The sequence below is a fragment of the Anomalospiza imberbis genome, chromosome 1 (assembly GCF_031753505.1).
Source record: "Anomalospiza imberbis isolate Cuckoo-Finch-1a 21T00152 chromosome 1, ASM3175350v1, whole genome shotgun sequence".
NCBI lineage: Eukaryota > Metazoa > Chordata > Aves > Passeriformes > Viduidae > Anomalospiza > Anomalospiza imberbis.
In genome coordinates this window covers 2,873,588-2,900,908 of record NC_089681.1, presented here as the reverse complement: position 1 = coordinate 2,900,908, position 27,321 = coordinate 2,873,588, and the positions used below count along the sequence as shown (strand labels likewise).

The window sequence follows — 27,321 nt, the reverse complement described above, 5'->3', positions numbered from 1 at the left end:
GCTATAAGGGAGGTGGAGGGGGACCTGGGATAAAGGCCTAAGGGATTAGATATTGGAAGGAGCTGTTCCCTGTGAGGGTGACAAGGCCCTGGCACAGGGTGCCCAGAGAAGCTGTGGCTGTCCCTTGATCCCTGGAAGAGTCCAAGACCAGGCTGGACAGGGCTTGGAGCAGCCTGGGATAGTGGAAGGTGTCCCTGCCATGGCAGGGGGTGGGGAGAAGGCCCCTTCCCACCCAAACCATTCCATGATTCCGTGATTTCTCTCCCATTAATTTGTCCCCTCATTTTCTGAGCCCCTGGAACTCTCTGGGCCCCACAGCAGGTTACGGTGAGGAGTCCCACACCTCCTCTACACTTGTTCCCAGGTATCAGCTGTACAAGCTTGTGGCCAAAAGTCCATTTTCCAGGACATTACCAGGTTAATTGAGGCAAACACCCCAAGGCAGCACATTTAAGGAGGGTAAGTTTCCTTCCATTAAACAACAGTGGAATTATTCATCCCTGAACTGCATGGAAGAGTGGCTCCAGGGCTGTTCCTCTCCTGTGGTGTGTGGTTGAGTCAGCTCAGGACAGGGGAGGGCAAAAGGAGCAGGAGGGAATGGAGGCTCCACTGTGGATGGACAGACCAAAAGCACAGCACAGCCACATCCACTCCCAGCTCCTGTGAGGATCCATCCCCACAGAGGCTTCAAGGAGGGAGGGAAAGCACAGAGACAGACCAAACCACTCTGGGCTGAGGCTGTTTGTGCTCTAGACACCCCCGTAAAGGCAGGACAGGCTGAGGCATGGAGAGAAAACACAGATGATGTATTTGCCACGCCGGTGACACCCAACACAAGCCTGGCATCCTGCCCACACCGAAATCTGCTCTCCACGCTGTCCCAGCTTGAAACATGCAACCCAAATATCGTCCTGCAGAGCTTCTGGGGAAAATAGCTGGCACATGCAGGAAAAGAGAGTCAGAGAATAAAAATACCACTTACAGCAACACCCATATGGAAGAAAGACATGCACTAAAAACTTTTTGTGAAGAAAATGAGAATGGCACACTTCACCAAAATGACCTGAGATAACCCAGGCTGTCTCCTCTGTTCCTGAAAGGCGACCAAGAAAAGATGAACAATGCAATGCAACAACACTGCTCAGGGGGAGGCACTTCAAAGCTGCACCTGATGTAGGTGGGTGGCAGTAAAGAAAAGAGATCATGAAGGAAATTCCATCACTGGGAACATAAATGGCTAAAAAGATACTTAGAAAAAGAAAGAAAAACACCAGCAGCAAAAGAATTATTCACAATAGTAACATTCTTCCCCAAGGCAAAAACAAGGGAAAAAAAAAAAGGTTCTGCAATTATTTTTGAAAAACATTGAGGAAAAAAAGGCCAGTCTCCGGGTCGGGCACGCAGCGGCGCAGCAGCTGCAGGTACGTCAGGTTCTCGTGGGTGTTGGGGTCGAAGAAGCCCTTGGTGTCGTCGCCGGGGTCGGAGAGGATCTGGTTCATCTCCTGGTCGAAGTAGCCACGCTTGTAGGCCACCTCCACGGGGACGCGGTGGCTGTGCACGGGGTCGATGATGCCGCCGGTGGCGATCTGGGCCTCGAGCAGGCGGATGCCGTGATCCCTGACGATCAGCTCCTTCTTCATGGCCTGGAACAGGGAGATTTTGTCGCCTGTGTAGGGGTCAGAGTAGCCCGTCACGGCCCGCTCCGCCGACAGCAGCTTCTCGTGCAGCTCGCTGCCCACCAGCCCAGAGGACACAGCCTGGTCCACAGAGAGCTTCTGGTTCTTGACGGGGTCCACCAGGAAGCCGGTGGCCGCCTGCGCCTCCAGCAGCACCAGCGCCGTGCCCTGCCTCAGGATGCCCTTCCACATGGCCTGGTAGATGCTCATCTTCTCCATCTTGCCCGCCTCGGCCTTGGAGGGCACCAGCACGCCGGCGATGACGCCCGTGCCGTCCAGGTAGCGCTTGACCGAGGCCATTTGCGTCACCTCCTGCACCGTCCTGGCGCCCTGCACCAGCTCGGCCAGCGTGCCCGTGTCGATGATGCCCGAGTCCAGCAGGTCCGAGGCGCTCACCTGCCTCCTGAGGCCCGTGAATTTCACGCTGCTGCTGCGCTGCGCCGCCTCCTCCACCAGGAGGGTGAGCAGCGTGGCCAGCTCCGCCAGCGCCAGGCTCCCGGCCCGCAACCGCCCCAGCAGCTCCTGACGCTTCACCTCTGACACGAATTTGGAGTACAGGAGCTCCCACAGGGACACCTTCCTGCCGTGGAAGCCGCCTGCCGACACCTCGACCGTGTGGGACTTGAGGGACCGCTCCAGCTCCTGCTCCTGCTCCCGTTCCGGATCCCGCTGCTGTTCCTGTTCCTTCTGGGAGTTTGCGGCACTGCCGTTCTGGGTGGGTTCAGGCAGGACCTCCCTTTCTGTGGATTTTGGGGCCCCGTTGGCACCGTGGCCCTGGGCCTCAGCTCTGGTGACGATGGCCGTGAGGACGTCGATCATCTCTGCAATGGTGACTGTCCCCGCCTTGTACTGGCGCAGCAGGTCCTGGCGCCTGTGGTCGGGGATGTAGCGGGAGAAGAGGAGCTCCCAGACGGTGACGCTCTGGCCCTGGAAGAGCCCCACAGGCAGCGTGGTGCGGGCGGCCTGCAGGGCTCTGCGGGCATCCTCGGTCAGCTGGTAGAGCACGGAGCCCTTGTCCATCAGCTGCAGCATGAGCAGCCCCGTCTCCGGGTCGGGCACGCAGCGGCGCAGCAGCTGCAGGTACGTCAGGTTCTCGTGGGTGTTGGGGTCGAAGAAGCCCTTGGTGTCGTCGCCGGGGTCGGAGAGGATCTGGTTCATCTCCTGGTCGAAGTAGCCACGCTTGTAGGCCACCTCCACGGGGACGCGGTGGCTGTGCACGGGGTCGATGATGCCGCCGGTGGCGATCTGGGCCTCGAGCAGGCGGATGCCGTGATCCCTGACGATCAGCTCCTTCTTCATGGCCTGGAACAGGGAGATTTTGTCGCCTGTGTAGGGGTCAGAGTAGCCCGTCACGGCCCGCTCCGCCGACAGCAGCTTCTCGTGCAGCTCGCTGCCCACCAGCCCAGAGGACACAGCCTGGTCCACAGAGAGCTTCTGGTTCTTGACGGGGTCCACCAGGAAGCCGGTGGCCGCCTGCGCCTCCAGCAGCACCAGCGCCGTGCCCTGCCTCAGGATGCCCTTCCACATGGCCTGGTAGATGCTCATCTTCTCCATCTTGCCCGCCTCGGCCTTGGAGGGCACCAGCACGCCGGCGATGACGCCCGTGCCGTCCAGGTAGCGCTTGACCGAGGCCATTTGCGTCACCTCCTGCACCGTCCTGGCGCCCTGCACCAGCTCGGCCAGCGTGCCCGTGTCGATGATGCCCGAGTCCAGCAGGTCCGAGGCGCTCACCTGCCTCCTGAGGCCCGTGAATTTCACGCTGCTGCTGCGCTGCGCCGCCTCCTCCACCAGGAGGGTGAGCAGCGTGGCCAGCTCCGCCAGCGCCAGGCTCCCGGCCCGCAACCGCCCCAGCAGCTCCTGACGCTTCACCTCTGACACGAACTTGGAGTACAGGAGCTCCCACAGGGACACCTTCCTGCCGTGGAAGCCGCCTGCCGACACCTCGACCGTGTGGGACTTGAGGGACCGCTCCAGCTCCTGCTCCTGCTCCCGTTCCGGATCCCGCTGCTGTTCCTGTTCCTTCTGGGAGTTTGCGGCACTGCCGTTCTGGGTGGGTTCAGGCAGGACCTCCCTTTCTGTGGATTTTGGGGCCCCGTTGGCACCGTGGCCCTGGGCCTCAGCTCTGGTGACGATGGCCGTGAGGACGTCGATCATCTCTGCAATGGTGACTGTCCCCGCCTTGTACTGGCGCAGCAGGTCCTGGCGCCTGTGGTCGGGGATGTAGCGGGAGAAGAGGAGCTCCCAGACGGTGACGCTCTGGCCCTGGAAGAGCCCCACAGGCAGCGTGGTGCGGGCGGCCTGCAGGGCTCTGCGGGCATCCTCGGTCAGCTGGTAGAGCACGGAGCCCTTGTCCATCAGCTGCAGCATGAGCAGCCCCGTCTCCGGGTCGGGCACGCAGCGGCGCAGCAGCTGCAGGTACGTCAGGTTCTCGTGGGTGTTGGGGTCGAAGAAGCCCTTGGTGTCGTCGCCGGGGTCGGAGAGGATCTGGTTCATCTCCTGGTCGAAGTAGCCACGCTTGTAGGCCACCTCCACGGGGACGCGGTGGCTGTGCACGGGGTCGATGATGCCGCCGGTGGCGATCTGGGCCTCGAGCAGGCGGATGCCGTGATCCCTGACGATCAGCTCCTTCTTCATGGCCTGGAACAGGGAGATTTTGTCGCCCGTGTAGGGGTCAGAGTAGCCCGTCACGGCCCGCTCCGCCGACAGCAGCTTCTCGTGCAGCTCGCTGCCCACCAGCCCAGAGGACACAGCCTGGTCCACAGAGAGCTTCTGGTTCTTGACGGGGTCCACCAGGAAGCCGGTGGCCGCCTGCGCCTCCAGCAGCACCAGCGCCGTGCCCTGCCTCAGGATGCCCTTCCACATGGCCTGGTAGATGCTCATCTTCTCCATCTTGCCCGCCTCGGCCTTGGAGGGCACCAGCACGCCGGCGATGACGCCCGTGCCGTCCAGGTAGCGCTTGACCGAGGCCATTTGCGTCACCTCCTGCACCGTCCTGGCGCCCTGCACCAGCTCGGCCAGCGTGCCCGTGTCGATGATGCCCGAGTCCAGCAGGTCCGAGGCGCTCACCTGCCTCCTGAGGCCCGTGAATTTCACGCTGCTGCTGCGCTGCGCCGCCTCCTCCACCAGGAGGGTGAGCAGCGTGGCCAGCTCCGCCAGCGCCAGGCTCCCGGCCCGCAACCGCCCCAGCAGCTCCTGACGCTTCACCTCTGACACGAACTTGGAGTACAGGAGCTCCCACAGGGACACCTTCCTGCCGTGGAAGCCGCCTGCCGACACCTCGACCGTGTGGGACTTGAGGGACCGCTCCAGCTCCTGCTCCTGCTCCTGTTCCGGATCCCGCTGCTGTTCCTGTTCCTTCTGGGAGTTTGCGGCACTGCCGTTCTGGGTGGGTTCAGGCAGGACCTCCCTTTCTGTGGATTTTGGGGCCCCGTTGGCACCGTGGCCCTGGGCCTCAGCTCTGGTGACGATGGCCGTGAGGACGTCGATCATCTCTGCAATGGTGACTGTCCCCGCCTTGTACTGGCGCAGCAGGTCCTGGCGCCTGTGGTCGGGGATGTAGCGGGAGAAGAGGAGCTCCCAGACGGTGACGCTCTGGCCCTGGAAGAGCCCCACAGGCAGCGTGGTGCGGGCGGCCTGCAGGGCTCTGCGGGCATCCTCGGTCAGCTGGTAGAGCACGGAGCCCTTGTCCATCAGCTGCAGCATGAGCAGCCCCGTCTCCGGGTCGGGCACGCAGCGGCGCAGCAGCTGCAGGTACGTCAGGTTCTCGTGGGTGTTGGGGTCGAAGAAGCCCTTGGTGTCGTCGCCGGGGTCGGAGAGGATCTGGTTCATCTCCTGGTCGAAGTAGCCACGCTTGTAGGCCACCTCCACGGGGACGCGGTGGCTGTGCACGGGGTCGATGATGCCGCCGGTGGCGATCTGGGCCTCGAGCAGGCGGATGCCGTGATCCCTGACGATCAGCTCCTTCTTCATGGCCTGGAACAGGGAGATTTTGTCGCCCGTGTAGGGGTCAGAGTAGCCCGTCACGGCCCGCTCCGCCGACAGCAGCTTCTCGTGCAGCTCGCTGCCCACCAGCCCAGAGGACACAGCCTGGTCCACAGAGAGCTTCTGGTTCTTGACGGGGTCCACCAGGAAGCCGGTGGCCGCCTGCGCCTCCAGCAGCACCAGCGCCGTGCCCTGCCTCAGGATGCCCTTCCACATGGCCTGGTAGATGCTCATCTTCTCCATCTTGCCCGCCTCGGCCTTGGAGGGCACCAGCACGCCGGCGATGACGCCCGTGCCGTCCAGGTAGCGCTTGACCGAGGCCATTTGCGTCACCTCCTGCACCGTCCTGGCGCCCTGCACCAGCTCGGCCAGCGTGCCCGTGTCGATGATGCCCGAGTCCAGCAGGTCCGAGGCGCTCACCTGCCTCCTGAGGCCCGTGAATTTCACGCTGCTGCTGCGCTGCGCCGCCTCCTCCACCAGGAGGGTGAGCAGCGTGGCCAGCTCCGCCAGCGCCAGGCTCCCGGCCCGCAACCGCCCCAGCAGCTCCTGACGCTTCACCTCTGACACGAACTTGGAGTACAGGAGCTCCCACAGGGACACCTTCCTGCCGTGGAAGCCGCCTGCCGACACCTCGACCGTGTGGGACTTGAGGGACCGCTCCAGCTCCTGCTCCTGCTCCCGTTCCGGATCCCGCTGCTGTTCCTGTTCCTTCTGGGAGTTTGCGGCACTGCCGTTCTGGGTGGGTTCAGGCAGGACCTCCCTTTCTGTGGATTTTGGGGCCCCGTTGGCACCGTGGCCCTGGGCCTCAGCTCTGGTGACGATGGCCGTGAGGACGTCGATCATCTCTGCAATGGTGACTGTCCCCGCCTTGTACTGGCGCAGCAGGTCCTGGCGCCTGTGGTCGGGGATGTAGCGGGAGAAGAGGAGCTCCCAGACGGTGACGCTCTGGCCCTGGAAGAGCCCCACAGGCAGCGTGGTGCGGGCGGCCTGCAGGGCTCTGCGGGCATCCTCGGTCAGCTGGTAGAGCACGGAGCCCTTGTCCATCAGCTGCAGCATGAGCAGCCCCGTCTCCGGGTCGGGCACGCAGCGGCGCAGCAGCTGCAGGTACGTCAGGTTCTCGTGGGTGTTGGGGTCGAAGAAGCCCTTGGTGTCGTCGCCGGGGTCGGAGAGGATCTGGTTCATCTCCTGGTCGAAGTAGCCACGCTTGTAGGCCACCTCCACGGGGACGCGGTGGCTGTGCACGGGGTCGATGATGCCGCCGGTGGCGATCTGGGCCTCGAGCAGGCGGATGCCGTGATCCCTGACGATCAGCTCCTTCTTCATGGCCTGGAACAGGGAGATTTTGTCGCCCGTGTAGGGGTCAGAGTAGCCCGTCACGGCCCGCTCCGCCGACAGCAGCTTCTCGTGCAGCTCGCTGCCCACCAGCCCAGAGGACACAGCCTGGTCCACAGAGAGCTTCTGGTTCTTCACCGGGTCAATGATGAAGCCGGTGGCCGCCTGCGCCTCCAGCAGCACCAGCGCCGTGCCCTGCCTCAGGATGCCCTTCCACATGGCCTGGTAGATGCTCATCTTCTCCATCTTGCCCGCCTCGGCCTTGGAGGGCACCAGCACGCCGGCGATGACGCCCGTGCCGTCCAGGTAGCGCTTGACCGAGGCCATTTGCGTCACCTCCTGCACCGTCCTGGCGCCCTGCACCAGCTCGGCCAGCGTGCCCGTGTCGATGATGCCCGAGTCCAGCAGGTCCGAGGCGCTCACCTGCCTCCTGAGGCCCGTGAATTTCACGCTGCTGCTGCGCTGCGCCGCCTCCTCCACCAGGAGGGTGAGCAGCGTGGCCAGCTCCGCCAGCGCCAGGCTCCCGGCCCGCAACCGCCCCAGCAGCTCCTGACGCTTCACCTCTGACACGAACTTGGAGTACAGGAGCTCCCACAGGGACACCTTCCTGCCGTGGAAGCCGCCTGCCGACACCTCGACCGTGTGGGACTTGAGGGACCGCTCCAGCTCCTGCTCCTGCTCCCGTTCCGGATCCCGCTGCTGTTCCTGTTCCTTCTGGGAGTTTGCGGCACTGCCGTTCTGGGTGGGTTCAGGCAGGACCTCCCTTTCTGTGGATTTTGGGGCCCCGTTGGCACCGTGGCCCTGGGCCTCAGCTCTGGTGACGATGGCCGTGAGGACGTCGATCATCTCTGCAATGGTGACTGTCCCCGCCTTGTACTGGCGCAGCAGGTCCTGGCGCCTGTGGTCGGGGATGTAGCGGGAGAAGAGGAGCTCCCAGACGGTGACGCTCTGGCCCTGGAAGAGCCCCACAGGCAGCGTGGTGCGGGCGGCCTGCAGGGCTCTGCGGGCATCCTCGGTCAGCTGGTAGAGCACGGAGCCCTTGTCCATCAGCTGCAGCATGAGCAGCCCCGTCTCCGGGTCGGGCACGCAGCGGCGCAGCAGCTGCAGGTACGTCAGGTTCTCGTGGGTGTTGGGGTCGAAGAAGCCCTTGGTGTCGTCGCCGGGGTCGGAGAGGATCTGGTTCATCTCCTGGTCGAAGTAGCCACGCTTGTAGGCCACCTCCATGGGGACGCGGTGGCTGTGCACGGGGTCGATGATGCCGCCGGTGGCGATCTGGGCCTCGAGCAGGCGGATGCCGTGATCCCTGACGATCAGCTCCTTCTTCATGGCCTGGAACAGGGAGATTTTGTCGCCCGTGTAGGGGTCAGAGTAGCCCGTCACGGCCCGCTCCGCCGACAGCAGCTTCTCGTGCAGCTCGCTGCCCACCAGCCCAGAGGACACAGCCTGGTCCACAGAGAGCTTCTGGTTCTTGACGGGGTCCACCAGGAAGCCGGTGGCCGCCTGCGCCTCCAGCAGCACCAGCGCCGTGCCCTGCCTCAGGATGCCCTTCCACATGGCCTGGTAGATGCTCATCTTCTCCATCTTGCCCGCCTCGGCCTTGGAGGGCACCAGCACGCCGGCGATGACGCCCGTGCCGTCCAGGTAGCGCTTGACCGAGGCCATTTGCGTCACCTCCTGCACCGTCCTGGCGCCCTGCACCAGCTCGGCCAGCGTGCCCGTGTCGATGATGCCCGAGTCCAGCAGGTCCGAGGCGCTCACCTGCCTCCTGAGGCCCGTGAATTTCACGCTGCTGCTGCGCTGCGCCGCCTCCTCCACCAGGAGGGTGAGCAGCGTGGCCAGCTCCGCCAGCGCCAGGCTCCCGGCCCGCAACCGCCCCAGCAGCTCCTGACGCTTCACCTCTGACACGAACTTGGAGTACAGGAGCTCCCACAGGGACACCTTCCTGCCGTGGAAGCCGCCTGCCGACACCTCGACCGTGTGGGACTTGAGGGACCGCTCCAGCTCCTGCTCCTGCTCCTGTTCCGGATCCCGCTGCTGTTCCTGTTCCTTCTGGGAGTTTGCGGCACTGCCGTTCTGGGTGGGTTCAGGCAGGACCTCCCTTTCTGTGGATTTTGGGGCCCCGTTGGCACCGTGGCCCTGGGCCTCAGCTCTGGTGACGATGGCCGTGAGGACGTCGATCATCTCTGCAATGGTGACTGTCCCCGCCTTGTACTGGCGCAGCAGGTCCTGGCGCCTGTGGTCGGGGATGTAGCGGGAGAAGAGGAGCTCCCAGACGGTGACGCTCTGGCCCTGGAAGAGCCCCACAGGCAGCGTGGTGCGGGCGGCCTGCAGGGCTCTGCGGGCATCCTCGGTCAGCTGGTAGAGCACGGAGCCCTTGTCCATCAGCTGCAGCATGAGCAGCCCCGTCTCCGGGTCGGGCACGCAGCGGCGCAGCAGCTGCAGGTACGTCAGGTTCTCGTGGGTGTTGGGGTCGAAGAAGCCCTTGGTGTCGTCGCCGGGGTCGGAGAGGATCTGGTTCATCTCCTGGTCGAAGTAGCCACGCTTGTAGGCCACCTCCACGGGGACGCGGTGGCTGTGCACGGGGTCGATGATGCCACCGGTGGCGATCTGGGCCTCGAGCAGGCGGATGCCGTGATCCCTGACGATCAGCTCCTTCTTCATGGCCTGGAACAGGGAGATTTTGTCGCCCGTGTAGGGGTCAGAGTAGCCCGTCACGGCCCGCTCCGCCGACAGCAGCTTCTCGTGCAGCTCGCTGCCCACCAGCCCAGAGGACACAGCCTGGTCCACAGAGAGCTTCTGGTTCTTGACGGGGTCCACCAGGAAGCCGGTGGCCGCCTGCGCCTCCAGCAGCACCAGCGCCGTGCCCTGCCTCAGGATGCCCTTCCACATGGCCTGGTAGATGCTCATCTTCTCCATCTTGCCCGCCTCGGCCTTGGAGGGCACCAGCACGCCGGCGATGACGCCCGTGCCGTCCAGGTAGCGCTTGACCGAGGCCATTTGCGTCACCTCCTGCACCGTCCTGGCGCCCTGCACCAGCTCGGCCAGCGTGCCCGTGTCGATGATGCCCGAGTCCAGCAGGTCCGAGGCGCTCACCTGCCTCCTGAGGCCCGTGAATTTCACGCTGCTGCTGCGCTGCGCCGCCTCCTCCACCAGGAGGGTGAGCAGCGTGGCCAGCTCCGCCAGCGCCAGGCTCCCGGCCCGCAACCGCCCCAGCAGCTCCTGACGCTTCACCTCTGACACGAACTTGGAGTACAGGAGCTCCCACAGGGACACCTTCCTGCCGTGGAAGCCGCCTGCCGACACCTCGACCGTGTGGGACTTGAGGGACCGCTCCAGCTCCTGCTCCTGCTCCCGTTCCGGATCCCGCTGCTGTTCCTGTTCCTTCTGGGAGTTTGCGGCACTGCCGTTCTGGGTGGGTTCAGGCAGGACCTCCCTTTCTGTGGATTTTGGGGCCCCGTTGGCACCGTGGCCCTGGGCCTCAGCTCTGGTGACGATGGCCGTGAGGACGTCGATCATCTCTGCAATGGTGACTGTCCCCGCCTTGTACTGGCGCAGCAGGTCCTGGCGCCTGTGGTCGGGGATGTAGCGGGAGAAGAGGAGCTCCCAGACGGTGACGCTCTGGCCCTGGAAGAGCCCCACAGGCAGCGTGGTGCGGGCGGCCTGCAGGGCTCTGCGGGCATCCTCGGTCAGCTGGTAGAGCACGGAGCCCTTGTCCATCAGCTGCAGCATGAGCAGCCCCGTCTCCGGGTCGGGCACGCAGCGGCGCAGCAGCTGCAGGTACGTCAGGTTCTCGTGGGTGTTGGGGTCGAAGAAGCCCTTGGTGTCGTCGCCGGGGTCGGAGAGGATCTGGTTCATCTCCTGGTCGAAGTAGCCACGCTTGTAGGCCACCTCCACGGGGACGCGGTGGCTGTGCACGGGGTCGATGATGCCGCCGGTGGCGATCTGGGCCTCGAGCAGGCGGATGCCGTGATCCCTGACGATCAGCTCCTTCTTCATGGCCTGGAACAGGGAGATTTTGTCGCCTGTGTAGGGGTCAGAGTAGCCTGTCACAGCTCTCTCTGCGCTTAGAAGTTTGTTTTTCAGCTCGCTGCCCACCAGCCCAGAGGACACAGCCTGGTCCACAGAGAGCTTCTGGTTCTTCACCGGGTCAATGATGAAGCCGGTGGCCGCTTGCGCCTCCAGCAGCACCAGCGCCGTGCCCTGCCTCAGGATGCCCTTCCACATGGCCTGGTAGATGCTCATCTTCTCCATCTTGCCCGCCTCGGCCTTGGAGGGCACCAGCACGCCAGCGATGCTTCCAGTTCCCTCAAGATACCTCCTCACACTATCCATTTTTGCTATTTCTTGTGCCGTCTCCTTTCCTTCATGGAGTTTTTCTATTGTTTCCTCTGTAATTATTTGTGCACTGAGCAGTTCTGATGCTGTAATTTGCTGTCGGATTCCCTGGAACCAGACGTCACTTCTGTTCTCTTCTTTTTCCCTAATGATCTTTAGTATTGTCTCAATGATTCCTTGCACAATGTGTTGGGATTCCGCTTTGTATTTTTTCACCAGTTCTTTTCTTTTCTCTTCTGTGATGTACTCGGAGCAGAGAAGCTCCCACAGTGATAACACTTGTCCCTTGTATTTTCCCACGGGCACCTGGACCTTTGTGCACAACAGGGCGTTTTTCGTTTGCTCATCGATGAAGAAATAGTCGCCTTCCTTTTCCAGGACCTGCAGCAGGTACAAGCCGCTCTCCCTGTCTTTGGCACACCTCTGCAGGAGCTGGCTGTAACTGATCTTCTCGTGAGTGTTTGGATCTATAAAGCCTTTGCTACCGTGATCTGGATCCGAAAGCAGGAGGAACATGTCCTCGTCCAGGTGCCCACGTTTGTAGGCCACCTCCACAGGCAGGCGGTGGCCATGCCAGGGGTCAATGATGCCACCAGTGGCAAGCTGGGCCTCGAGCAGGCGGATGCCGTGATCCCTGACTATTACCTTCTGTCTTACGGCCTGGAAGAGAGATATTTTACTTCCTGTTTGAGGATCTGTGTATCCCGTCACGGCTTTCTCTGCCGACAGCAGCTGCTCGCGCAGCTCGCTGCCCACCAGCCCAGAGGACACAGCCTGGTCCACAGAGAGCTTCTGGTTGTTCCGGGGGTCAAGGAGGAAGCCGGTGGCCACCTGTGCCTCCAGCAGCCCCAGTGCACATTGCTCTGTGAGGAGGCCTTCCTTCAGCGCCCGGTAGATGCTCATCACCTCTTTCCTCAACGGGAGGAGAACCCCAGCGATGCACCCAGTGCCATCCAGGTACCTTTGGATGGTGTCCCTCTTTGTGAGGCTGGCAAGTGTGAGACTCCCATCCTGCAGCTGATCCAGAGTTTTCTTGTCAATGATCTCAGAGTTGAACAATTCTGATACCGACACCTCCCCCCGCAGTCCTTTGACCTTGAGGGCTTCTCCTCTTCGCTCTGTGTCCTCGATGATTTTTAAGATGAGGGATATCAGCTCTTCCAGCACTAGGGTGTTGCTTTTGTACTGCATCACCAGCTCTTTCCTTTTCTGCTCTGAGATGTAGTGAGAGCAGAGGACTTCCCAGACAGAAACTGTTTGGTCCTTAAACTTTCCGACTTTCACTTGAAGGGGCTTTGAGCGCAAAGCCTGTTTTGTGGACTCATCAATGTAGAAGTACTTTCCTCCCTCCTTTACAACCTGCAACATGTACAACCCAGTCTCTGGGTCTTGGACACATCTCTCCAGGAGCTGCATATATGTGAGGTTCTCATGGGTGTTGGGGTCGAAGAAGCCCTTGGTGTCGTCGCCGGGGTCAGAGAGGATCTGGTTCATCTCCTGGTCAAAGTAGCCACGCTTGTAGGCCACCTCCACGGGGACGCGGTGGCTGTGCACGGGGTCGATGATGCCGCCGGTGGCGATCTGGGCCTCGAGCAGGCGGATGCCGTGGCTCTTCACAATCAGACCTTGGTTCATAGCTTCAAACAGGGATATTGGGGCTTTGGTGTAGGGGTCGGTGTAGCCCGTCACAGCTCTCTCCGCAGCCAGCAGCTTTTCAAAAATCTCCCCTCCAATCAGACCCACCTCTAACGCCTCCTCCACTGAAAACTTCTTGTTTTTCTCAGGGTCAATGATGTAGCCGGTGGCTGCCTGTGCCTCCAGCAGCACCAGGGCAGTCCCTGGCCTCAGGATGCCCTTCCACATGGCCTGGTAGATGCTCATCTTCTCATTGCTTGGCTGGATAAGCACCCCTGCTATGAAATTACTGCCCTCCAGGTACCTTCGGACAGACTCCATTTCAGTCACTTCTTTGACTGTTTTCTTCCCCTGGTTGAGCTCATCGAGGGTTTTTTTGTCGATCAGCTGGGACTGGAAGAGGTCACTGGCGGACACTCTTTTCCGCAGGCCCTTGAATGCGAACTTCTTGCCCTGTGCCTCAGTCTCTTGGATGATTGTGGTGATAATTGTTGTGATTTCCTGCAGCACTTCAGCCTTCTCATCTTTGTACTTTTGCACCAGCTCTCTTCTCTTGCTGTCTGAGAAGTATTCGGAGTTGAGGAGGTCCCAGACAGACACGGTCTGTCCTTTGAACCGCCCCACATTGACACAAACAGTCACAGATTTCAGCACCTTCATGGTCTGCTCATCCACGCAGAACATCGTGTTTTCTGACAGAGGGAGGAGCCACAGACCCGACTCGGCCTCACGAATGCACCGCTCCTTCAGCTGCTGGTAGGTCACGTTCTCCTTGGTGTTTGGGTCAAAAAAGGTCTTGGTGCTGTCATCCAGCCGAGAGAGGCTTTGGTTCAGGTCCTCATCGAAGAAGCCATACCTGAAGGCAGCCTGGAGCGGCAGGTGGAGGTGGTGGATGGGATCAACGACCCCTCCTGTGGCCAGCTGGGCCTCCAGCAAGGGCATGGCCTCTGCCAGGGGGATGAGATCCTTCCTGAGCGCTTGGCACAGGGAGATGGAGCCCCCGGTATAGGGGTCTGTATAGCCCGTCACAGCCCTCTCAGCCAGAAGGAGTTTCTCAGTAAGCTCCTCCCCAACAACGGCCGCTCTCACGGCATCCCTCACGCTGAGCCTCCGGTTTGTGGCAGGGTCAGTCAGGTATCCTGTGGCCGCCTGAGCCTCGAGCAGCCTCAGAGCAGCCCCAGGGAGGAGGAGATTGTTTTTCATGGCGTCATAGAAGCTCATCTTCTGCTTGGATGCCTCTATGAAGACCCCAGCTATGCTGCCCGTGCCCTTCAAGTACCTCTGTACACTCTCCATTGCAGCCACTTCTTCGGCAGTTCTTACACCCTGAGCCAGTTCTTCAAATGTCTTCTCAGAAATGATGCCCGTGTCCAGCAGCCAGACCACAGGGACACTGCCCCTCAGGCCTTCCAGGGAGATTTGGGTCCTGGCTTTCATCTCCATCTCCCCCACCAGCCTGAGCACAAGAGCCACCAGCTGCTCCAGCGACAGCTCCTCTGACCGGAACTTCTCCATGAAGTCGCTCCTCTGCTCCTCGGTGAAATACCCCGAGTGCATGAGCTCCCAGAGGGAGACTCCTTTTTCCTTCACCATGGTTTCCTTGAAAATCTGTTGGATTTGCTCATTGGTGTAGGCAGGAGCAGCTGTCTGTGCCAGAGGCAGCAAGTGGAAGCCGGAGACGTCGTCCTTCTGGCAGTGCTGGATGAGCTCGGCGTAGGTCATGCTCTCTTTGCTGTCCGGGAGGCAAAAGACTCTGTGGTCATCACTGGGCTTGGAAAGGGCCTTGCTTGTGTCCTCATCCAGGCAACCTCGCTGCTGGGCCGACTCGAGGGGGATGTGGTGGCCACAGGTTGGGTCGATAATGCCTCCTGTGGCCATCTGCACCTCCATGAGCTGCATGGCCTGCTTATCCGCGATCAGGCCCTTCTTCATGGCCTGGAAAAGGGGGATCTTCTTGCCCGTGAAAGGGTCTTTATAGCCCGTCACGGCCCCTTCTGCCTGCTGCAGCTTCTCGTGGACATCTGGCCCAACGACTCCCTCCTTGACGGCCTCATCCACACAGAGCTTCTGGTTGCTCACAGGGTCAATAATGAAGCCCGTGGCAGCCTGGGCCTCCAGCAGGGGCAGGGCCACTCCTGGCACCACAATGTTCTGCTTCATGGCTTCGTAAATGCTCATTCTCTGGTTGGACGGCTGGAGCACAATCCCCCCAATGCTGCCCGAGCCATAGAGGTACTTCCTGACAGAGTCCATGTGCAGGACTTGTTCTGGGGTGACGGATCCCTCCAGCACCTGCTCGAACAGGGCCCTGTCGATGACACCGGTTTCCATCAGGTGATAAGCGCTGACATTGCCTCTCATGGCGGGGAACTTGATGGGGGCCCATTTCTTCATTTCCTCCTCCAGCATGAGTCGGATTTGCTCCAGGCTGAGCTTCCTCAGCTGGAAGTGGTTGAAAATCTCCCGGCGCCTCCCCTCACTGAAGTACTCGGAGTTCAGCAGGTCCCACACAGAGACCTTCTCCCCTCGTAAGCGCCCAAACCTGACGGGCAGCCAGGAGCTCCTAAACACCTGCCTGGTGGCCTCATCGATGAACTGCCGCTTCCTGCTGTTCAGAGGGAGGAGGCAGAGCCCGGTGGAGGGCTCGGTGATGCATTTCTCCTTCAGCTGCAGGTACGTCAGGTTCTCGTGGGTGTTGGGGTCGAAGAAGCCCTTGGTGTCGTCGCTGGGGTCGGAGAGAATTAAATTCATCTTCTTGTCGAAGTAGCCACGCTTGTAGGCCACCTCCACGGGGATGCGGTGGCTGTTGACGGGGTCGATGATGCCGCCGGTGGCGATCTGGGCCTCGAGCAGGCGGATGCCATGATCCCTGACGATCAGGTCCTTCTGCATGGCCTGGAAGAGGGAGATCTTACCCCCTGAGTAAGGATCTCGGTAGCCAGTGACAGATTTCTCTGCAGCCAGCAGCTTGTCGTAAACGTCCGGGCCAATGACGTTTGCTCGTAAAGCCTCATCCACGGAATACCTCTTGTTGGCAGCTGGGTCAATGACAAACCCTGTAGCAGCCTGTGCCTCCAGGAGAATCAGAGACGTTCCCGGCCTGAGAAGTCCCTTCCGCTTTGCCTGGTAGATGCTGATCTTCTCCTGGGAGTCGGGGAGCAGCAGCCCACCGATGCTTCCAGTGCCCTGCAGGTACTTCCTGACAGTGTCCAAGCTGACCACTTCTTTGGCCGAAGTTTCTCCCTCCTTGAGTTTCTTGAACAAGTCTTTGTTGATAATTTCTGAACTCAGGAGCTGGTCAGCCGTCACCTGGTCCCTCAGGCCCTTAAAAGTGACATTAGCAGTGGCAGCCTTTTCCTCAACAGCGGCTCTGATGGCCTCTCCCAGTCCTGGCAGGGAGAGCATTCCCGCCAGGAATTGCTGAGCCAACACAGCTCTTTGCTCACCCTGGATGTAGTCAGAGAAGAGCAGTTTCCACAGAGACACCGACTTGCCCTTGAATTTCCCCACAGCAACGGGTACCTGTGTGGTTTCCAGAGCCGTCTGGGTCCTGTTGTCAAAGAAGCCGAGTGTCCCCTGGGACCCTTCACTGCCGTCCCCAGCGAGCGGCAGCAGCAGGAGCCCCGTGCTGGGGTCGGTGACGCAGCGCTGCAGCAGCTCAGCGTAGCTCAGCTTCTCCTTGGAGCCAGGGTCGAAGAACCCCTTCATGTCGTCAGGGGGGCTGGAGAGGAGCTGCCTGGTGGCCTCGTCCAGGTACCCCCACTCGCAGGCTGTCTCCATGGGGACACGGAGGTGCCTGCCTGGGGCGATGACACCCCCCGTGGCCATCTGAGCCTCCAGAAGGCAAAGGCCATGATCCCTGGGAACAAAGCCCTTCCTGATGGCTTGGAACAGGGAGAGCATTTCTCCGGTGGACGGGTCCCTGTATCCAGTGATGGCTTTCTCAGCTGAAGACAGCTTCTCGTACAGCTCTGGGCCAATGAGACCAACCCTGACAGCCTCATCCACTGAGTAGCTTTTGTTCTTTAGGGGGTCTGTCAGGCTGCCGGTGGAGGCCTGGACTTGCAGGAGCATGAGAGCAGCACCAGGCACGAGGAGATGCTCCCTCAGCGCCTGGTAGAGGCTCTTCTGCTCCCCAGAAGGCAGGACAACACCAGCCACGCTCCTCGTCCCACGCAGGAAGTGCTGAACAATGTCATTCTCTGCTACCTCCTGGGCAGAGACTTTTCCCTCCTCGAGGCCTCGGAACACGCCATGGCTGATGATGCCAGAGTCCATCAGGTCCCTGCTGCTCACCCTCCCTCCCAGCCCTGGGAATGTGATTTGCAGCGGCAAGAGGAGGAAGCCTGAGGCTGGATCCACGACACACCTCTTCCTCAGCTCCGAGTAAGTCACCTTCTCCATAGTGCTGGGCTCAAGGAACACCTTGCTGTCCTCATTGCCGGGGTCAGAGGTGAGCTGGCTCATCTCTTCATCCAAATATCCCCTCTCACAGGCCACATCTGCCGTGAGCCGGCCGCCGGTGGCTGGGTCAATGATGCCTCCAGTTGCCATCTGGGCCTGGAGCAGGCGAATGCCCTGCTCCCTCCCCACCAGCTCCTTCTGGATCGCCTGGTAGAGGGAGATTTTCTCTTCTGTGTAGGGGTCCACAAAGCCAGTAGCAGCTCTGTCAGCCGAGAGTAGCCTCTCCTTCAGCTCCAGCCCCACCAGCCCCATCCGCACGGCTTCTGCCACAGGGACACGACGGCTCCTCAGCGGGTCGCAGATGGAGCCCGTGGCTGCCTGGGCCTCGAGGAGGCTGAGGGCCGAATCCAGGCTCAGCAGATGCTCTCTGGTGGCCTCATAAAAGCTCATTATCCTCTTTGAAGCCTCTACGTACACGCCTGCAATACTGCCAGCTGTCTCCGAGGGCTCCCCGGGAGCATCCGGCCCCACGTCCCTGCCAGCTGCTTTTTGCTGTTTGCACGGCATCGCGTCCTGGCACAAGTGGTTTGTCCCTGGCACGTCTTCCCCGGGAGAGCTGGGGACAGCGTGGCCATTCACTGCTGGCTTGCTCTCCATCCTCCTGCTGCACGCCTCTCACAGCGCTCAGGACTCTGCAGAGAGAGGGGAAAGCTCAGTGAGAAATCAACTTCTCCATGGTTTGCATGTTAAATACAGGAAAATCAGAAACATAAATATTCTCAGGCAGGAGGAAGTGACAGCCGGAGGCTGAGCATGTGCAAACTTGGTGTGCCATCCTGAGGGATCTGGCCAAACTCAAGCAGTCAGTGGATGAGAAGCTCCACATACCCTGGAACCCCCAAACTCCCCGTGCCCTGGGCTGATCCCCCAGTATGGGCAGCAGGAAAGGAGTGGGGGATTCTGGCCCTCTGCCCCTGTGCTCAGGTGAGACTCCACCTGCAGAGCTGCCCCAGCTGCTGGAGAGAGCCCAGAGGTCATGGAGCTGCTTCAGGGCTGGAGCCCCTCTGGAGCCAGGCTGGGAGAGCTGGGGGTGCTCACCCGGAGAGGAAAAGGCTCCAGGGAGAGCTCAGAGCCCCTTGAAGGGCCTAAAGGGGCTCCAGAAGAGCTGGGAAGGACATGGGATAAGGGGCTGGAGTGACAGGCAAGGGTGAATGGCCCCCCCCAATGCCAGAGGGCAGAGATGGATGGGATTTTGGAAAGAAGTCCTTCCCTACAAGGATGGTTTGGCCCTGGCACAGGGTGCCCAGAGAAGCTGTGGCTGCCCCTGGATCCCTGGAAGTTTTCCAGGCCAGGCTGGATGGGGCTTGGACGGTCCCATGGAAGGTGTCCCTGCTCATGTCACAGGGTGGGACTGGATGGGCTATGGGGGTCCCTCTGCAGCCAAACCATTCCATGGTTCTGTGATTCTGAGGGTGCTGGCATGCAGGTCCATGTGCTCCCACACGGCTACTGCACGAACCCTCCCGTCTTTCCACTGTCCCCCCCTTGTCACCCTGTCCAAGCAATGCAAGGAAAGCAGAGGCTCCATCTTGATAAGCAGTGGCCACCAGGCCACCTCCAGGGCTACCCCAGGGTGAGATTGCACCTAGTCCAAACTTGCCCTCCTGCTTGCAAAGCTATGGGATGCACTCGTGCCAGAGACTGAAACAGTTTGTGCCTCAAACATTGCTATGAAATTGTGCTCGTGAAACCCACCCCTCCCTAAGGAATGCCTATCTGGAACTTCGGGCTGAAAGTCAAACTGCTGAGATTAGATAAAGGGGAACCCATTCCTCAGGGGAGAAGTAAACAAGTAAACAAGGAAAAGAATGCCAGCCAAACCCAGCAGCCGTGCTAGGAATCATTTTGGGCTTGCCTTGGGGTGGGCGAGGCGGCAGCCCTCAGACCCCTTCGCTGGGAGCAGGTTTGCACAGAGCCCCTCCAGCCGAGGTGGGGCAGGAAGTTTCGGTGTTCTGTCACCTTTGCTCAGGGGCAGTGAGCCCATCCTCCCTTACACACCCTCGCCGTGGAACCCCCAGCCCGGGGAAGGCCACATCCCCGGGACATTCACGTCAGAGGCAGCTGAGGGGTGCCTTCCTCCATCAAAGACCCCCGAAGTGCCCCCCAGAGTCACTCCTGAAGCCTTGCACCACAGGACTGCACGTGACAAACCCGGAGCCTGTTGTAAGGGACAATGGCAATCCCCGGGGGGTTTCCTACCTGGCCTGAGCATATTAACCCACCTGTGCTTTCCAGGGGGAAAAGCACCACCAGGACCAGCTGGAGAGGGGATGAACAGAGCATCGTTGGTCTCCACGGATGGTGATATTTTCTTTATTCTGTCTCTGTCACTCTCTTTTCTATTTTCTATTTCTTTCTCTCCCTCTCGCATGTTTACTGTCAGATAAAACCCACACTATTGACTTTGGCATAGTTTGCACCTTAATTCGGGCAGAGGCATTCCTAATAACCTTAATAACTGGATCCTGACCGCTTGGATCTGCCCCCCCGCGGCAGGCTGGAGGGTGCCCGTGGTGGACCACGGGCGTGGCGAGCTCTGGGAGCTGCGGTCAGCCACGGCCTCCGGGCTGTGGCTGCGGCACACGGCGGCACGGGACCCTCCCCGCCCGCAGCGTCGGTGCCAGCACCCCTGCAGGAGGACGTCCTGCAGCAGCAGGCGGCGGGGTGGGAGCCGGCTGGAGGAGCGGGAGGGCAGGTGGGATGGCTGATTCCCTCGTGAACGCCACCCCCCAGGGCACAGCCCCAGCCCCGGTACCGAGCGGGCTCTGTCAGGGCTGGACTGGCCCCACAGCGGCGGGTGAGGCCACGGGCCAAGCACCAAGTGCTGTCGGGGACCAAGGAGCAGCGCCTGCCCAAGCTCCTGCAGCCGAGCAGGGCGGTCACGGTGCTGCCCACAGGGATCGCTGGACGCGGCTGGAAGGGCACAGCCAGGGCAGGGCTGCCTCGAGGTATCCACCACACAGAGCCCCAAGGTTCTGTGCCACACGGACCCCCCGGCAGAGGTCACATCGAGTGGGGACAGCGTGGAGCAGCTCTGTCTCATTGCCTGGAGCTCATCTGCTCCCCGGCCCCACCCGTGTAAACAAGTGCTGGGAGCGAAAAGCACCCTGAAGGTGCTGGCGGGTGCTGTGCCCGGGCTCTGCCCATCCCAGGAGCAGCCTCTCCAACGGGGCTCCGTGCACCCGGCTTCGTCCCCACGTGTCCCTCCAGCTCACTCCGTGCCCCTCGGCCGCGCCAGCACCTCTTCCTTATGCGTGCTCCTCTGTCCCAGCCGTGCTCCGGGCTCGCTGCCCGGCCCGCGGAAAGGTCTCGACAGGAGCCGGCTCCCTCCGCCCGGTGATGTCAGCGCGGCTCGGATCTGCCCAGGCAATGCTGTTTGTGTTTGCATGATCAAGATCGCGCCCGGCTCCGGCGCCAAGAGGTAGAGACGGGCGGGAGGCCCCGGGGCTGCGCCGGCCTCCGGGAAGGACTGGAGAGGGCAGGAGGACTCGGGGGTCTCTGCCTGGGGGGAAAGGGGGCCCTGCGGGGGAGGGCGAGGGGTCCAGCTGCTGGCTGGAAGCCGGGACAGTTGCTGTGTCCTGCGCTGCGGGCTAGCAGCCGGGGGCTTCCTCACCTCCTCTGTCCCACGGGCTCGCCCCGGCTGCCCACGCCCACTCGGGCATCCCTGTGCCACGCTCATACAAAACACCTGCGGGGCTGGCAGCACCTCCCACCGGCTCTGCCCGCCCCGCTCCTGGAGCCGGGAAAGGCCAGGAAAAGTACCCTCTCCTGGCAGAGCGATGCCGGGCTGGATGGCACCGGCTGTGTTGCCCTTGCAAGGAGCCGTGAGGTGGGCACAGCAGCCGTGGCAGCGCCGGTGTGGCTCCGGTGTCTGGAGAGCCCCCGGCAGGTCCCTACATGCCCCAGAGCTAGGGCGGCCGCGGACACCAGCACCGGTGCGGTTCCAGCGTTAGGACAGCCCCAGGCAGGTCCCCACACGTCCCCAGAACTGAACTGGCCACCGCCACTGGAGCGCAGATGGAATCTGGGCCACTGGGATGGGATGGAATTGCCACCCACACCTGTGGAAGCTTGAAAACCTGGGCGGTTGGGGAACCAAAGGGCCGGTGTGCTGCCCCACGCCCCTCCCCGGGCAGGGAGAGGCGGTGGGCGCGCAGCAGGGGAAGGGCCCCGCTCCCTTTCGTCAAAAGGCGTCAGCCCCATCGGAAACTTTGAGTAACCGACTCTGCCGACGAAGGCAGGGAGATTCCTGGCAGAGGTGTTGGCACCTGCCACCCTCCCTCGGGCCACGGTCTCTCCCCGACGCCGGCAGCACTCCCTTGGCAGCCGCAACCGCTGCTCCGCGGCTTTCGCTCCCGGCTGAGTCAGGGAACGCGCTGGCACCGGTGTGAGCCGCGGTCCCCGCACCCACCGCCAGCCCCCGCGCACCGGGGAGCCCCCGCGGGACAATCTGCACGTCTGCACCCGCAGGGAGCACCTGGAGACCGGCACCGGCTGGGGAGGAGGCGCTGCCGGGGGCCCTGGGGAGGGACCGGGAGAAGGGACAGGTTTTACTGGCAGAGTGCGGGACACGGTGTCGGGAGAGGGTGGCGGAGGAGTTGTTTGCTGGAGCAGGGAATGCAGAGCGCTGGGAGAGGCTGGGGCTGGGGGTGGGAGCTTGGTGGGGCCGGGGAGCGCCTGCAGGGTGGTGTCTGTGGGGCAGGCTGAGGCCGGCGGTGTTTCGGGGGAGGGAGAGCAGTAGGGAATTTTCTGGGGCAGTGACGGGGAGTGATGGGAACAGGGAGGGCAGCCGGGGCGCGCTTTGTGGGGGCCCTGCTCTGAGCGGGCTGGGGGCAGCTCAGCACCCCTTCCCAGGCAGTGCTGCCGGCCCGGCCGCCCCGGCGCAGGGTCCGCAGTGCCGGTGTCCTGCCCGGTGCCCGAAGGGGGCTGCTGTAGGATGAAGTCGCACCCTGTCCACAGGGACGCCTCACCGGGTACCGTGGGAGGGTGCTGTCAGTCCTCCGCCTGCCCTGTCCCACTATCCGCCCCCTCCTCAGCACCCGCCGAGCCCGCCCGTGACATCGGAGCCTCGAGGCATCACGGGCTTTTCCCGGGCAGCCATCACCTCCTGTCCTGCTCCTGGGAGCTGCCGGGGTCAGGGACCGCCATCCTCCCGCTGTGCCCCAGGGCGGCCGATAGTGCCCAGGGTGCCGCAGCCCCGTGCGGCTGCTGCCCTACGCCCGCGGTCCCGCCCCGGCACCGGGAGCGCTGCCGCATTCCTCCCATTCCGGGGATGGCGGGAGCGCCTCCGTGCCCTGCAGCCCCGGCACGGCCCTCAGTGCCCAGCCAGGGCCATCTCCGCCCGAATTTCATACCTGCGCACGGCGCTCACAACGCGGGTTCCCCTGGCAGGTGCCTGGCGTTCCACGGCTTTGCCGCTGCTTCCTGCCCGGGTCCAGAGCCCGTTTAAAACCTGGCCCTTCCCCGCCCCTGGGGATGACACACCGGCCCAGCCCTTGCAGAAACTCGCGGGCCAGCCCTCCCCACGGCTCCCCCTGAGAGCTGGGGTCCCTCCTTGCAGGGGTCCCGAAACAGCTGCGGTGCAGGAGGTGGCCCCGTCCCGGTGGGCTGTGCCCTCTGCAGAGGAGGTAACAGCGAAGGGCAGAGACCTTCCACCCCAGGGTCAGCACTGCCTCCGTGCCAAGCAGCTCCTCATCCTTCTCTCCATCACCCCCCGAACCCTCCCTGCTGCCAGCAGTACCCCTGTGCCTCGTTGCAGTGGCTGGACCCCGGGCTGCAAGTGCAGGGCTGATGGAACCCCAGTGTAGGGCTAGCCCTGGCACCACGGCAGCTGGGGTAGAGAGGGGGAGCTGCTCCCCCCAGTCTTGCCCACGCCCCTGGATGTGCATAAAGCCTGAATTGCCCAAAACATGCCCAAACCATCCTGTTGCTGCTTGAGTCACCCAATCGTCCCTGCCCTGCCTCCGTCACCAACTCCACACCCTCTCTCCAGACCCTGCAGCCAGCCCCACAAGCTGCTCCTGCTGCCCCCTGAGCACCCTGAGCCCCCTCCCCAGCACCACAGGTGCTCGGTGGGCCCTGTAAGAGCAGTGGGTACCACACAGGGCAAAGAGGTCTTTGTGGCCACTGGGGCAGGGGGGCTGTGCCACAGCCTCCTTGGCTACCACCCTGCAGGGCGAGGTGCTGCGGGGAGGATGCAGTACTTGGGCAAGATGTTTACGGTGTGTGGGAGTGTGTTGTCTGGAGAGGTGCCGGTATCCAGGCACGGGCTGGCTGCTGAGCCCACGGGCACGGGCCAGCGGGCACAAAGCCCTGGTGCCCGCCGTGGGTGCGGGCAGTCCTCGCAGCGGTGGTGCACCCAGGTGGAGGGGCATTCCCACTGGAATGGCAAACACCTGGGCAGGGCGTCCCCCCTGTGCCTGCTGCCTGGGCAGTGCCACGCTGGTGGTCCAGAAGGGCAGAGGAGCCTGGGCAGGGTCATCTGGAGCACCCACAGCTGCAGAGCCGAGAGAGGCACCAGCTGGCACAATACCCTGGACTCGTGGGGCGACGTCTGAACAGGGGCAGCCCCAGTGGGGCCAGTGAGAGGGCCAGGGGCTGCATCCTCCCTGGCAGGGGGGTGGCTGCAGTACCCAGAATCACAGAATAATGCCATCCCTGCTCCTGCAGGGATGGCAGCTGTGTCCCAGAAACCGGCACAAGTTTCTGACGCCTGCCCGGGCGTTGGCAGAGGTGTCGCTCACGGGAGGCGCTGAGAGCCTTAATCCATCGGCAAACAGGGATGAGCGCTGGGTGACACCACAGAGGGCTCGGCGCCTGCCCCACAGACCTTCCTGCTGCGTCTCGGCAGCTCCCCTGGGGCCCTGTGACCCACAATGGAAGTTCAGACAGCCCCGGGGCTGCAGCGGCACCAGGCACAGGCATGGTGACCAGTGACTGGACAGATGGGCACGGCCGATGGGGGCACAGCCTCCTTGCCGGGCTGCAGGGACAGGCGGGAGGGGATCTCGGGTCCCTGTCGGGGCAGCACAGCTGTGCCCACAGGAGCCAGTGCACTGAGCTGGGCCGTACTGGATTGTTCTGGGCCGAACTGGGCCATGCTGAGCCTGCCACACTCCCCCTGCCAGGTCAGGGCGGCTGTTGCTGCCCGCGGGGCGAGAAGGGGCTGTGGCGTTAATCAGCCGTAATGAGCAGCTGCAATTCGGGCAAATCCAACCAAAGCACACACAGCTTCATCAAAGCTCCTGGGCTGCTGACGAGGACGAGGAGCGACCAGCCTGGGCACCTCTCCCCTGCCTGCGGGAGCTCCTGTCCCAGAGCCTCGGTGACACCCCTGCCGTGCCGGCCAAGCTGCAGGACCACAGGGCCACTGGCTGTGGGGAAGGGGAGCCCAGAGGTGCTGGGATATGGTCACTCCGTGCTGGAGGAGTTGTCCTCCAGCAGAAACCCCACGTGGGTGGGTTGGTGGCCGGCCAAGGTGGGTGTCATGGGCACACTGGCAGAGTTGCCATGCCCGGCCGCTGGCAGGGGCTGCGGGGAGGGCGCTGGGTCCCAGCAGGAGCTTGGGCTGAGCTGGCAGAGCCAGTGAGGGGTCCCAGCAGCAGCCACTCCACCCACCACAAACTGCTGCCACTGGCCCCACGCGCAGGGACGTCCCACCCAGTGTCTCCAGTGCAGCCCCTGGCGCTCGCTGCCCAGCAGGCAGCACAAGCCCCCTGTGCCGTGTCCATCTGTCCCAGCCACTGTCAGTCCAGCCTCACGGACAGCCCAAGGGCAAGCAGCAGAGTGTACAGGCCCTGGCTCTGGGGGGCTCTGTGAGCTACCGGCGGCACCAGAGGAGCAGCAGTGGCAGCACACGGAGGCCAGGCCAGCTTGGCTGTGAGTAGCCACCCTCCCCATCACTCCGGGTGAGTGCTAGGGAAGGGCCGAGGCAGAGGAGGAGTGCAGCCACCACCCGGGCTGGGGTCAGACCTGAGCTCAGAGCAGAGAGGTGCCTGCTGGGCATCAGGAGCGGTGCCCACAGCCTCACACACAGGTGAGCTCAGGTGCTCACGCACATTCGCCGCGTGAATGGCTCCTCACACTCACACGCGTGTGCTTGGACACGTGCTGGCCCCAGCCCGGGATCAGAGCTGGTGTCGATGCCAACCCACGTGGCACCGAGACCTCCAGCCCTGCCAGCCTCCATTGCCAGCGTGCCATTGCCTCCAGCCCTGCCGATGTCCCAGCCTTGTGCCTGGATGGTGGCTTGGTGGGGCAGGATGGGGGCCTGGAGGGCTCCAGGCTCTTGTGCCCTCCCCAGCCGCACTGTGCCAAGGTGCTGGAAAAGGCTGGACTGGGTGCAAGTGGCAGGCAGGAGAGCCCGGTGCCTGCGGGTGGGAGATGGAGCAGCCTGGGACACAGCTGGGCTGAGGAAAAGCCAGGAGCAGAGTGGCATAAGCTGGGCTGTGCCTCCCAGGGCTGGCAGAGCTGCCCTGGCACCGGTTGTCTTCACAGCCCAGAGAGAGGAGAGGAGGGGTCTGGGGGGACTTGAGTGCTCTCCTCTTTGCCAGTCCTCAGCCCTGGGGCATGGCCACTCACCCCACGGTGCAGCCAGGCTCAGCTGGGTGGGAGGAAGTGAGGGGCTCCAGCCTGGTCCAGGGTGGCTGTGTGGGGTGGGTGGAATGGGACATCAGGGAGGCCACGTCCCCCTCCCAGGGTTCCCACAGCCAGGGTGAGTGCTGGGGTGGCTGGGCAACAGGGCAGCACCCGCCTCTGGCTCCCTGTGCTGGGGCCAGCCAGCTCTGGGACAGCTGCTCTGAGCCATGAGAGGGGCTGTGGGGCTCGGGGGGCTCACGGCTGGTGGTGCCACCTGGGGCTGATGGTCCCACCTGGAGCTGGTGGTGCCACCTGGGGCTGGTGGTGCCACCGGGGGCTGGTGGTCCTATCTGGGCCTGATGTTACCACTTGGGGCTGATGTTACCAACTGGGGCTGAATGGTCTCACGTGGGGCTGAATAGTCCCACCTGAGGCTGATGGTCCCATCTGGGGCTGGTGGTCCCACCTGGGGCTGATGGTCCCATCTGGGGCTGGTGGGCCCACCTGGGGCTGGTGGTCCCACCTGGGGCTGGTGGTCCCACCTGGGGCTGATGGTCGCACCTGGGGCTGAATGGTCGCACCTGGGGCTGAGCCTCGAGCCCCATTCCCCACTGCTGCCACCCGCTCACCTGCTGCCCTGGCAATGTGATCCCTCAAACTCAGCACGTGCCACGGACACCAACCATGCAGAGCCACGGAGGCTCTCCCAGGACATCCCCGCTCCCCACCTCATCTCCCTGAGGACGGTGAAGCTCCTCTGGGTGAGGTTCCCATGTGCCCATTCCTGTGCTCCGCGTGGGTGTGTCTGCCCATTGTATCACTGCCAGCCTCACTGGCAACTTAACAACTGCTTGTGTCTCCTGCCCAGGGGCTGCGCCGCAGTGAAAACACAAAAGAGTTTGGTGTGGGCCCAGCCACGCCGTGCCTGCTGCCTCTGCTTCCCAAGCCAGCGCCGTTGCCCGGGGCTCGGGATGCAGCTGACACAAGCCGCGGTGCCAGTGATGCCGGTGGTGCCAGGCACGTTGCCCCAGCTGGGAGTGGTGGGTGAGATTTCCATGGGTGCAGGAATGTGCAGCGCAACTCGCGCTGGCGGTTCCAGCCCCGGACGTGTTGGTAGATGTGCCACCGAGAGCTGTGGGCTCAGCCCTGCTCCTGGGGGGCTGCAGCAGGGCCGGGCAAAGGGTCCTGACCTGTGCCAGGGCACTCATTGGGCTTCTCCATGCACGGCCAGGGATGTGCACAGCACAGGCACAATTCCAGTCCTGGACACTTAGGCTCTGTGCTTATTCAGAGAAGAAATGGTGGACAGAGGGTTTTAGGG

At 62.7% G+C, this 27,321-nt stretch overlaps 1 protein-coding gene across 1 annotated transcript; it reads right to left on the bottom strand.

The window, feature by feature from the left end:
• Window positions 1-919: 919 nt before the first annotated feature.
• On the bottom strand, window positions 920-22,904 carry EPPK1 (epiplakin 1). Its single transcript, XM_068179456.1, has 2 exons — window positions 22,778-22,904; window positions 920-18,055 (listed from the first exon to the last, which is right to left on the bottom strand). Exon 2 carries the CDS (start codon window positions 18,018-18,020, stop codon window positions 1,350-1,352), a length of 16,671 nt encoding a protein of 5,556 aa, XP_068035557.1. The 5' UTR covers window positions 18,021-18,055; window positions 22,778-22,904; the 3' UTR covers window positions 920-1,349.
• Between the last annotated feature and the right edge of the window lie 4,417 nt (window positions 22,905-27,321).

Coding starts and splice junctions, on each gene's coding strand:
- EPPK1 (XM_068179456.1), bottom strand. CDS start 18,020: ATGGAGAGCAAGCCAGCAGTGAATGGCCACGCTGTCCCCAGCTCTCCC.